The sequence below is a fragment of the Tinamus guttatus genome, unplaced genomic scaffold (assembly GCF_059628265.1).
Source record: "Tinamus guttatus ecotype Peru unplaced genomic scaffold, ASM5962826v1 Tinamus_guttatus_pri_ptg000121l, whole genome shotgun sequence".
Classification (NCBI taxonomy): Eukaryota; Metazoa; Chordata; class Aves; order Tinamiformes; family Tinamidae; genus Tinamus; species Tinamus guttatus.
In genome coordinates, this window is record NW_028288655.1 from 239,371 (window position 1) to 252,577 (window position 13,207).

General features: G+C 44.5%; 1 protein-coding gene across 1 annotated transcript; it reads right to left on the bottom strand.

Annotated features, from left to right (window-relative positions):
- Window positions 1–362: 362 nt before the first annotated feature.
- CRHBP (corticotropin releasing hormone binding protein) lies at window positions 363–8,808 on the bottom strand. Its single transcript, XM_010212335.2, has 7 exons — window positions 8,728–8,808; window positions 8,199–8,292; window positions 7,400–7,557; window positions 5,111–5,321; window positions 3,834–3,982; window positions 2,650–2,767; window positions 363–1,221 (listed from the first exon to the last, which is right to left on the bottom strand). The coding sequence occupies exons 1-7, from the start codon at window positions 8,806–8,808 to the stop codon at window positions 1,064–1,066; spliced, it is 969 nt and encodes a 322-aa protein (XP_010210637.1). The 3' UTR covers window positions 363–1,063.
- Between the last annotated feature and the right edge of the window lie 4,399 nt (window positions 8,809–13,207).

Here is a 13,207-nt window from a genome sequence, read left to right on the forward strand (position 1 = left end):
ATCAGGAGTTGGGATTCAGCTCTGAGGATCTCAGCTTTGCAGCTGGGTCCCTCATTGCTGACTCAACGCCAAAGGCAGAACAGCTTGCTCCTGGTTTTAGCATATAGCCCTCGCAGAAACACGCGGATCAGCGCACGCGCTTCCCAGCTAGGCTACAACACTGATGCTCCAATGCTTCTCCAAGCTCACGTTCCTATTCTGGGTGACCAAAGGACCAAAAACACCCACGCCTGTGGCTGTAGATCCTTGGCTCCACAGGTTAGCAGGACATCTAGTCAAAAATTTTAAACAGAAGAGGTGCCAGTAAGTATTAAACTGAACAATATGCTATATGAAGGTGTATGCAAGATTGGCAAACCAAATTTCTGCCCATAATGCTATTTTAATAGTCCACAATTTTACAGTGACATGTGTTCAAAATTATCATTTCCAGAAAACTGCACAAGACTTAGGAAGTTAACCAGAATGTGAAAAGAGCTCTTCAGAAAAACACAACATAATAAACATTTTGCCAACTCTTTGAATGTATTTATTCATGTTTGCATTTGTGTAAGGAAGTTTTCATGCTATAAATTTTTATTAAAAACATATCATTAGAAATAAATAGTACATTTATAATCATAAACGAGTTTTTACACACACTAACGTCGGATTTCTGGTAACAAAACTGGGTGTATATTCCACCATCTTTTTTTTGTTTCTTTGTACCTGATACAAAAGGATAAAGTTCCTGCATGGAGTTTATACTAATTGTGGGTTTTGTATGTGCTCAAATTACAGAGGTTTGTATATATCCCCTAATAATAGTTGCATTGGAAACACAGTCTTCTGTTCTATCAACTTTTGATGCAGTAAATGAGCTTAAATATTGCACGAACAAATTATCATAGTAATAACAAAGATTAATATAGTGGTTGTTTTGTTCTGCTTGCTCATGGGAATGATTGATTTATATGAAAAAAGAAATACGCTTTTACTGTAGAAAGGTTTGATAATACCAGTTGTTTTGAATCCACCAGAATTTTATTTTCATTAGTTGGGTGAAAATGTGTTGTTTGGCTTATCAGATACTAGGAAAGCAGAATTCCTCAATGCTGTTCTCCTTTCTGTTTTCTAGTTCCTGCAGATCAAGTTGATAATACTCAAATGTCACGCGATTGACGTGCTTTCCGCTGGAGACCATTCGTAGCACTGTATTGTCACAGCCAATCTTCATTTGGGCTAATTAGGGAAAATAAATATGAGAGTATAAATATAGCTTTATATATAAACTTTTTCCTTGAAGTCACACAAAGATGGCACAAAGGTATGTAATCGTGAAAACAAAGCAAGTATTTGCATGTAGCGATAATGGACCGGTGGTGGCAAAACTAAAACTTTCCTTGTGTTTTTTAGTTTTACTTTCAATGGCTTGGCTAGTTCATTGTGTCTAACTTTTACTCAATACCACTCAGTCTTCTAATGAACTCCTATTTTCATGTACTTATAGATAGACAAGATAGAATGGTCTGTAGATGGCTATGGCTTGAGATGTGTGCTGCTTTTGGAAATCATGACACTTAAAGGTAATAGCCTTTACCCTACCCTACCATGGACATATTTAAAATCAATATTTTAAAAACTCTTCCTATTAGAAGGATGGGTGGTGTTGTGCAGAAGTGAAGGTATTTAAGAGTAAAAAAGAGCCAAGAGAGAGAAACTCAGATGCCAGTGCACAATATGGAGAGAGAATCAAAAATCAAGCCTAGGAAGCATGTCACTGACCATTGCATTTAGATGAGCTGCTTGAGGGCTTTGCCTGTTTAAGGGAAAGGGTCATTTGGAGAATGTGAACTGACAGGATATGATCTCCCCTTCTGTCTATTGAAAACACTTTCACATCGCAGAAAAGCATGTTTAAATCTCACTGCAGTGCTCAGCACCAGTGCTTGTTGGTTAAAGCTTTGAACAGCGGCAGGGCCATTACCTCGTGGTGCCATTAAAGGCCCTGGAGAATGCTTCTGGTCTCTAACCATGAGGAAAAACAGCCCCTCCGGTGTACTCATTTACACTCCAAGGTCAAATGCTCCATCAGCCACGCATACATATGGTTTATGGAAGCCTAGCTGTGTCATCACTGCTAGATTTTTTACTCGTCTACATTAAATATGAGGGGATTTGGGAATTTTTGTTTCTATGCTGGGAAAGATTAGGAACATGGCATAATTGTGGCCACACGTTCAGAGCTCCCCCAAGGTCTGAAGCAGTGAGTGAAAGCTCTGAGGTCTGTTTTTATTTCTGCAGCAGAAAAGATACACTGTCTAGGTGAGGAACAATTCCTTAACAAAAAATGTAACCACTCTGTCTTCATTTATTATAAATTTCCAGGGTCATGTCTATTGAGGTTTTAATAACCATATCTGTCATATGCAAGTGTTTAAAAAAATGAATAGCTTAACCTTGTTATAATGATTATACACACAGGCAAATGAAAGCACTTTTGGTTTTGCTGTACCAAACATACTGACTGAATAGCTTTCATTCTCACCAGCTACACATGAAGTTCACAAGTCTAGCAGGAAGTCCACATTTGGATGGACCCTGCAGGACTCCCTCCAGTTCTTTATTTTATCATGTGGAGATGTAACTAGGAGGGGGAGGAGTTCTCACCCGAGCCATGAAAGGAGTGACAGAGATCAGCTAGTGGAAACATCTTGGAAGGGTCTAAGCCAGTTCCTCCTAACAGCTCTACGAAGTCCCCCATTCCTGTGCAGCCTGCTGATGGTTTCTGAAAAGACAAAGACAAAAATGTATTATATATCTTCAAAATATAACAATTCTCTAGACATGATTGCAGTCAACAGCTGTTATTAGAAGCCCTCTGCTCAAAACTGTAAGAAAAATCTGGCTGTTCTTATCCCAAGTAATAATACTTCAATTTGACACTAACAAGTTAATTTTCCTTAGAGATTCCAAAGAAAGACCTAAGTGGGCTCTGAAAATTACAGTTATGTAGTTAAAGTGTTGATTCAATTGACTTAAGTGCAGATAAGCAATCTGATCATAGGGTTTAGACATGTAATCAGATTAATACAGTCATGCACTGAATGTATGCCCACACTCAGCTGATAGGCAGTAACTTAAGCTGTATTGAACTTTTAGATCCCTAAGCAATACGGTTGCTAAAATACACTATTGTTCAGATGAAGTAGGAATTAACAAAATGATATTTTTGCGTGAAAAAATATCTTAATCAATATTCTTCTAATGTAGAAAATGCTTTAAATTTGATTTATATTTTCCTTGTTTTGACTTTTTTCTTGCCTATTTTTTGCCTACTTCTTGATAATAAAAGCAGGAGTTAGTCTCTTTCTGATGAGAAAAAGGGAGAGTCTCTGTGAAAATAGCATGTAAGGCAAGGGTAAAACAACTAATTGGTTTCATCCAAGTGAAGGATGCAGGCTACCAGTTGCATCAGCAGCAAGATAACAAACTCGGTGTCTGTTCAGAACCATTGCTGCTTTCATTAGCTTAAATGCAGACAGACCACTCTCTAGGCAAGTGCTCCTTTCCTCCTAATGAGATTCTTAGCCTTTGATATGGCAAGCAATATTTACATGCATTAATGGCACTCTGCATAATTCGATTGCCTCTGTGACACTACAGAGACAATAGCGACAGAGACAGACCCAGTGCTGATCTCTGTGGGGACGCGGGAGCCCGCAGCGGCTGTGAACGTGATCCCGAGCACACATGCCGTAAGAGCCGCTGCCGAGAGCAGAGCCTGCCCCTGCTTTACCCTCCCCATCCCTCTTCCTGTCCCAGGAAAATTACTATGGAACAGAAAAGCTCACCTTTAGAAAGAGGCCATTTAAATGTCCCAGGATAAGATCAGATATTTTTATCACCACTGGGTAAATTATAGAAAAGCTGCAGTTCCTGTGCTGATGAGGAATGACCATGGTAAATTTTCCAGAAGGAGTCTGAGAGATGACATTGCAAGCTGGGGCGTGGGGAGAAGGTGCAAGAGTTAGTTGTGCAATCATAACTGTCCCAGTATAGCAAGGACATGTGCATTTACCATACAGAACAGATGATTTCATTACTGAGATATATAACACAATGCTGAAAAAAAAATCGTATGGTGTTTTCTATATTTCTTACATGGCATTGGTTCTCTAGAAATTCCCTGTGCATTGCTTACAGCTTAGTATTGAGCATGGCAGAACCCGAAGGTGGAGCTGTAGGTAGGAAAGCTCCCACCACACATGAACAATTCACATGGTCGAGGTGGAAGGTGCCAGTTTGAAGGGGATTAGATACGGATGCAGGGCTTTCTTTCAGTTTTATGTCTGGTTTTGACTTGCTGTTACCAGACATTGCTAAAATAAAAATCTGGAGGCAGATGCAGCAGTTGCACAGAACAGTCACATCTGCAGGCACGGAGACACACCAACGTGGAGACACCACTTCCCAGCTTGGGCCTCTGCAACAAAGAGCAGGGCAGGTTCTCCAGCTTTTGCACAGTAAAGCAGCTGAGCCATACTGGCCTGAACAACAGTGGTCAAATATTTAAATCAGATCTTCTGCCCGTTTTGGACAAATTCATGCATGTAATCATCCTGCCTACTTTGACAGCTCTGGGGCTTAGGGAGACAACTTGAAAGTAGATCCTTATAATCAAATAGCACTTTTCATGTAATTGTTCAAAATACTGTTTGTATGGCTGAACATTTGCAATTTTTTGTTTAATTTTTGTTCATCCAGATGTAAAAATTCCTAAGATTAAAAATCTCTTAATTAACTTTGCTTGTTCTTGCCAAATGTGTTTGGACATGACAATATTAGACTGGACTAGAACTTTTTTGAACCATACATCCTTTGGTTCCTGACTGCAGAAGCTCTGCTAAAATTATATCTATTATTAATCATATTATTCACTATGTTTTATTTTTATATTTATTTTGCAACATATACTAAGCCTGGATCAAATCCTGGTGCATGTGTATCCAGTGGAGTTATTGAAACTAATCCAGTGCAAACATAGAGTGAATTTGATGCAAACTGATATATTAATTTTGATTTCTGTACAAAATGTAAGCCCATTTGGCAATATAAAAATCAGACTTACGGAAAAGGTTGGCATTTTTCTTGACAGTGACAGTAAATCCATTGCCTGGCTGGTGAATCCTGAAGAAGATCATTGCGACATTCTGTGATGACCTGATGCTCCTCTGAATACTGCCAGTTTCACAGAAATCTACGTATCTTTGGGAAGTGGAGAGGGGATGGTCCAAGGAACTAGGAAATTTCTCTCCTTTTAGTATCCAGCCATCAAATACCTAAAGGGGTTCAATAATACAAACTACAGTTTTATAAAACTCATTCTGCTAGTAAAACAGAAATAAAGTATTGCAGAGACAACTTGTTCATTTCATAGATCTTTTTTATGCTGATACCAGATGACTTGTTCTAAGCCACCAATCAAAAGAATATACTTTACACTTCTGTATTTCCTGGCATTTTACTAATTATTCAACTTTGATGATAAGTACTTGGGAAATAGATATTTGGGGAATAGATACCTTTTAATGTAATTTTTACCTCTTTCTGATGACAATGTTAGTGATGCTTGAGGAGGAGGCAGCTCTTTGTTCCATCATGACATTTGCATCAATTTAGAGGTTATTACTGTTGTAATCCCACATTGTTATTGAGTCAAGTTTTTGAACAACTTGATTTGGAAGCCACATCAAACATAGGCCACCCTCTCAAGCTCTGGACATTAATTCCACTGACATGGCCTGTCATTTTCCCTCATACATGCTTTACAGCTTGTCTCTCTCTGTCCTGGAGGCATTCCAGAGCATTGGTGCTTCAATGTGGAAGAACTGCGGTTTTGGGGAGGAATTGCAGGCAGAGATATTCCTCACTTCTGCATTCTGTCTTTCAGCTCGCCTTAACCACTAGAAAGCAGAACAAATGCTGCCTGTTTGGCTGGGTCTTAATTGTTCCTCACAACAACAGCAACAATTTTGCCTTCATCATATTCAGGGAAATGTATCAGAAATATGTCAGAACTAGAAATTTGCATTAACTCTAGTGTGGCTGAACAATTACCTTCCTTGCTTGCTGCTCTCACCCAGTAACTCCTTCTACGCTTCAGCTGGTCTTTGCTGACACTTTTAATATCTAAGGACCATTCTCTGCCACTGCTACTGCTCAGGTGAGTAATCCTAAGGTGAAAATGGGTGCCTCTTTTGAAGAGCTGCAGGATCACTCTCAGGGTTTTCTAGAACTGCAAATTTTTCTAAGTTATGAGATATGGGTGCTCAAATCACATAAGGGAAAAGCTGTCTTTATAAATTCAATAGCATAATAAACTGAGGGCTCCATAAACAAAGGGAGTAAAACTCTATGAAGCCCCCAAAATCTCTTGATATTTTTCTAGCCTTTATAAATTGCTGCAAGTCAATCAGCCTACAATCAGCCTGATCAATGCACCCGCTAGGTATAGCAACTTGGCATTTGAAGAGATCCTGGCGAGGGGTAAAGGGTGCAAAGATAAGATTCCCGAGGGAAAACAAGCAGAGGGGACCACATCTCTCCAAGTGCAGTAGGATCTGAAGGAAAATTTTCCTTGCTCCTACTCCTCAGAGCTGAGCTCACACGCAGGCAGGATGGGGGCTGCGCCCTGTAGAGCTGCAGCACTGCGAAGGGCAGAGCTTGAGGTGGGAAGTAGAGGCACCTTTGAGCCTCCCCTTGTCTCCTGAACTGAGTTCAGATCTTGTCCAACATTCCTCTCTGCCGGCAAAATGCTTGGGTAAAATTTGTTGGTTCTGGAACATAAATGGCTCTGAGTCATGAAATTGCTGCCCTATTCAGAGTGGATGTCCTGAAAAGCTCCAGTAGGGCCATTTAACAGAGCCTCTCAATAAACAAATGCTAATGACCACAGAGCCGAGATCCTGGAGCAGAAATAGCAGTTTGGAAAGCTGTGTCATTAGCTGCAGGGTTCATATGAATCACGGTGCTACAAAAGGAGTAACAAAGCCCTCCTTATTTGGCTGAGAGGGTTAGCTTGCATTGACCCAACTTTTCAAACTTTCCCCCGGATATAGGAGCTCAATAGAGATGTGCTCTTCTGCCTGGGAAGATAAAGTTCCTGGAAAAGTCCAGGAGAGGCTGTGCCGCAGCTAGGAGATGGAGGCTCAGCCGGCACCAGTGCTGTACAGGGACAGCACACTCCCAAGGGCCTGGGGGAAGGAGGGACACATGTCCCAGAGTGGCTGATGTGCAAAACTGTGCTCTACACAGACACACTCCCGTTCACACACATTTGTCTACCCCTTCCACACATAACTTCACCCATGAGGACTGGAGGAGAGGAGGGGAAGAGGAGCGGGACTTGCCATCTTACCTTCAGGAAATCACCTCCCTGGCAGTCAATGTTGACGGAGTCGTAGTCTATGGTGATGAGCTCCTCGGGGTCCCCGATGAAGAAGGTAGCACAGTGCAGCTGGGGCTGCTCGGCGGTGAAGGTGAACTGCCCCTCTGTGCTCAGCATGTCAATGCATCCTGCAGAAACGCAGCCAGGAACCTGCCTCAGCCTCCAGCTCCGCGCTGGGAGCCAGACCCAGCACCAGCCAGGAGGGGAAGGGAAGGGAGCGGGGGAGAGATCCTCCCCTGAGGACAGGGGGAAGGGGACCAGGGAGGCTCTGCTGAGTGAATATCGAGCACTGAGGAGATGACAGCAACTCTGCATGTGTGTGTGATGAGAGGCGCTGGGTGCCGAAGCATCTCTGAACTGAAACTCTGTGTGTGTATGCATGTGCGTGCACACAAGTGTATGAACACTCAGTTGCTTCGGATTTCTCTCCCCCTCATCTCCCACATTCCTCCCACCCTTCCCTTCCCCTGGAGCCCACAGTCCTGTCCTGAAGGTTGCCTCTGTCACAGGGACTTGGGCTGGTGACCCCCATCCTGGCTGCCAGTCAGGGCCCCAGCTCTGAGCTCACCCCTTCCTCCTACGGAGCCCCATTTCCATCTGCCTGCCATAACCACAGCTCCCAGAGGTTTTAAACACATTCCTTTTCCTCCAGCCCTCTTGGAAAGTACCTGCAGCCCCCTTGTTCCCTAGCCCCCCTTCCTCTTTCTTAGCTCTCCTCAGGGCTCTCCCTCACATCGGGAGTCCCCAGCAGAGAACCAAAGAAACTCACTGAGCGACCGACGGTAGATCTGCCCTGCAGACAGCTCTCGCTTCAGATCTTCGCTGAGGAGGAGGAAGGGCTCATCTTCACCAGCATCCCTCACCTGGTGAAGGAAACAGGACAAAAAGAGTCTGGGAGAAAATGAGACGTGGTCCCCTCTCTGCATCTCCTTAGAACTAGCACCGGCAGATTAAATCCCTCCTCCAAAAAGAGCACAGCTGAGGAAGAACTCTGTCAGAAACCTGCTGAGGTCCAAGGCAACCTGCTGCCGAGAGGAACGAACCTGGCACAAAGGGGTGAGCCTGAAGTGCAGCACACAGTGAGTCTCTGAACTCCTCAGCAAAAATGCAAGTTTGAGGAAAGGGAAGATAAACAAGAGAAATGGGGAGGGGTGAAGCGACTCTCTCATTAGCCTTTCTTGTGCAGTTAGATGTAGGTTTAATGCAGGGGGAGCGAGGGAGAGATGAACAGCAGGATGCTGTAACACTGGAAATGCAAGTTACAGGAAAGCAGAAACCCGGCACAGCGCATTGCTCACCTCTAGGTACCTGGCTTCCCCCTTCAGGGCTGCCAGGAAGATGAGGACAAAGTGGCACTGAAGCTGGAAAGCCGAAGGCATGCCGGCGGGTCCGTGACGCGCGTCCCTCCCTCCCGGGCCGCGTTCTCCCAGGCTGTGCAGACAGGCGGCAGCCAGTGGGGTATCTTTGAGAGACTCTTTTTATAGAGCGCTTGAGAGGGGAGGCACTTGGTCCCCGTACTGATAGGGTAACCCATGGTAACTGCATTCCTCTCCCAGTGACACAGTACGTGGGCATGACGAGGGTCCAGAGCACAGCCACAAATTCCCAAGCGAGGCTCTCCTCGCCGACAGGCGCCTTCCCGGCTCACCTGCCCGGCAGAGCTGGAGAGGCTCTTGGGTGCGGCTGCCTGCGCACGCCCCACGCCAGCAGGTTACCTGTGTTCACAGGCACCCAAAGGCAAAGCCAGAAACGGGGCACCCCCCCTTGCACACACCGCTCTCAGGGCGTACAGAGGGCACCCCAGACCCGCGCGGAGCAAGGGCCTCCCTGGCGCTCCCCAGCTCCCTCACAGCACGAAGCGATGCCCACACTGCTGCACAGCCCGGACACCAGCAGGGTGCTCCTGAGCCGCTGCCAGCACCAACACTCACCCAAGTGCGATAGGGGCCCTAAACCTGGCCGTTTTCCCCAGCCCTACCAATGGGGCCCCTCACCTGGAGCCATCACAGGAGCCGCCCCAGTCCTCAGCTCTCATAAGCACAGGGAGCAGGCACTTCCCATAGCACTTCCAATGCACATGCAAGGCTCCTGGCCATGCTCCGAGCAGAGCAGTCACCCTGGAGCACCCCAAGTCCAACCAGGTGCTTGTGGGCGCTGGCTCGTGGATGTCCCTGCAAGGCTTGTGGAGGCCGCAGCCCTCCTGGTCCTGCACCAGCAGCTGAGACCATCTACACATACAGAGGGCACAGACAGAGGGCTCTGTGCCAGACACAGCTTTCCTACAGAAACTAGGAAAACAAGATTCCCAGGGAGTATTTCCCAGAGAACAGCTACTACTGTTCCACTTTCTGAGCCCAGATGTCCAAGCGAGATGTACATAATGTCTCAAATGTGAATCTGGGGATTAAAATCCACAACTCTGCAGAGTTCTAAATATCATTATTTCAGCAGAGTTGCTAATTTAACAGCTTGCTATGTTTTTCCCCAACCTGACCCCAGATGAACCCTTAATGTTCTGCAGACAGCGACTACCCTTTTCTGCTTATAGGTCTCCTGCTAACGTCGCCTTCTTCCCTGTTCTTCTCTGACAAATTGTCCCTTTGGTTAAGTACAACTTCAGAAATGTATCTTCCAAACTTGTAAAGCTGTAAGTGCATGGCTTCTGCTTTAGGGCTGAGGGCTTCCCTGCTGAAACTTTGAAACTTTAGACCAACAAGCAAAAAAAAAAAAAAAAAAAAAAAAAAAGGTCAAGCTTCACTATTTCTTTAATGTGAATTTGAATATTTCCCCACCTCCTGTGCCTGTATGGCACTTCTGTGCTTTTGCTATATTTTTATGTGGTTTTCAGGAGCATATAGAATACTAAGGAATCAGAAAACTCACATTTTTGAACCTTGACATCAATCACTGAAACTGCTTTGGCGGATTGAGTAGTTAACTATTGGATGAACCAAGACTGGATTAATTTGTCTTCGTGTGCTTGCTTACAATGTTTACAAGTGCTGATTTTAGGCAGGGATTATCAGAGGCTCCAAGGGAGTTCAGAATCCCAAACCCACCATAATTCTTTAGGAATTACAAGGTTTCTGGGAGAACTGCAGGGTTCAGCCCTCACTTACATTCTTGGACAATGGGAGGAACACCACAGGAGGTAAGAGAAACTTCTGGGACCATCAGGACCCCAAGGGACCAGAGCAGGCTTTTATCTAGGGGTTACAGGAGAATTCTGCACCATTTGTTCTCCTAAAACTCATTTCTTCGTCCCAGGGTATCACAAATCCCCTTTCTCATCTGAGACGGCTAGCCTAGACCCTTGTTCTAGCTCTGCTTTTGTTTAAGGTCATTGGCAAAGACTGAACACTTCAAGAAATATTATTCTGACTAACAAAGCAAAGAAAAAAAAGAAGATATCAACATTTTAAAAAGGATTCAAAATGTTCTTGCAACATCTTGAAAGTGAAAAGCACCTCAAATGTGATATGAACCCTTGGGCAAATGGGGAGGGTGTCATTTTTCTTTCATTAGGTTGAGTCATGATAACACTTCATAGGACATTTTTTTTGTTAACATCAAATTATATAACATCATAAAATACATTTTCAGTCTGACCCTGCTGTGGGCTAAATAATCCTGTTTCGTTCATACTAACAACACCTTGGCTCTGGTGGCAATCACTGTGGTCATAGTCCATTTCTGGGGCAGCTCCTCCCCCGCCACACCAGATGGGAAGTTGCCCCACCAGCAAACTATCCATCTGAGCACGGGTATTGACAACTCCACAACACTGCACCCCTCGGATACGGCTCAGAGGGGCTGCTGGGGGACCTCAGCCCTTGCAAAGCCTGTTACAGCAGGGACTTGCAAGTGGATTATTGTTATTCTTTAACCCCTTTCAGTGGCATTCTTGGGAGAATCTGCCTGCCCCATGATAGAAACCCTGTGTTCTGCTCAGAGCTTGTAGGTGTCTTGTCAGCTATTATGTCTGAGAAGAGATCCCAGTTGTGGTGAGAGGTGGAGAAAATACACCTGAATAAAGCAAGTAGTGAAACAGAACCTTCCCCGCAGAGATTAAGCAATGCTCTGCACTATAATGCAGGGGGTAAGTGTGCTCCTTTCCCTCGAGGGTAAGGTGGTTATTACCAGTAAAACTGTGACGATGTCCCTGGTTTTGGAATTTGTTCCTGTGCAGCGCTTGAGCTACAGATGCTCCTTATGTACTTGCCAGGACTGCGTGCTACAAAACAAACAGGACCGCCTTTCTCCAGAGGCTTCCTGGAGCCTCTAACTAACCGAAACACCAACCTGCCATGTTTTAATTTCTATGAAAGAACGTTTTATTTCAGCATTGGCTTCATCACAAGTACACTGCAGTCTCTGAACTCCACTCTTGCTGCTCACACAGAAACAATCCCACCTTCAGCACAGCTCATCTGCTCAGCCATCCTGGCTGGGGGCATCCTGGGTCCTGGTACAAGTGGCAGAATGAGCTCTCCCTCTAGCACTAGGGCTTTAAAAAAAAGTTAATATTCCTGTACAGATACTCATCCCTCATGCAAAGCCCATCTCTTTCACCATAGGAAATAATCCTGGTGCCAGATCAGGAAGGGCTGGCTCTCCTTCTCTATTGCCAGCATCTTCAGGAGCCAATACGAGCAGCAACAACTCTGAAGTGAGACAACATCAAAAACAGGAGCAGAGAGGATTCCTCCTTCTGCCTTGGGCACTTTGTCCTCAGCTGTTAGCATGGATTTTTCACTGCTGCTCAGAGCACTGGCTGAAGAGATGTGGCACAGGGCAATGCACAGTGTGAGATATTTGGCTGAACTTTAAACTTCTTGTTGTGCTTTTAAACATCGCACTGAGTTACATTTATTTCCCTTATGCTTGATCCTACTGAAACTGAAAATTAATTTAGGGACTGTCTCTTTCATTCCCCCCTGGTGTCTGGGTCATGTAGTAATATTCAGTCCTTGCTGTTTATCACATGACATTAGGTTGCACACTGGGGGGTCACAGTCATAGTCTTTGCAGGGAGGGACTGCCACAAATTTATTTTATATACATGTATTAATATGTATGTATTTATGTATATGATATTTGGTTGTCTGTGATTCCTTCAGTACATTATCCCTTAACAGTGGGATTAGATAGCTCAGATAAAGGAGAAAAACAAAAAGCCAAAAAACTTGTGGCTCTGAAATATTCAGCCTGATGCATTTAAGGCCATTCACTTCTGCCCTTGCTAGATTTTACATTGGCCACCAATTATTGCTGAGAACTACCACCATGGAGAAGGAACCACAGGGGAGGCTGTATGCCAAGTAACAGTCTGAGAGCTCTTTAGGAAACCACATGCTCAACACAGACGTCTGAGTCTGGAATTGCCTGAAAAGTGAGACACTGAAGTCCAAATGCATAGAGTACTCACTTCAGGTCTATTTGCTTCAGGCCATAAGTCATGAAAGACACTGAGGTTACTAAGCCCATATTCAGCACTTACAAGTCATTACTGAATACAACACACCAATCCCCCTTTTCTCAAACCAGAGGGCTAACAAAGTTTCCATGTTCACACCTACCTCCATTGCCCCATGTGTTGCTTTTCCTTCATTTTTGGACATGGAGGAGGAATAGGACCATGCCCCTGGCCTACCAGGCCTGGTCTCACATGGCCACCCTAGTCCAGGCACTGGCAAAAAGTCATATTTACACTGCAATTCCAGTGTAGTTCTCAGGGTGAATTTGTATATTTACACACCAGGAAGCCATTTCACTTCT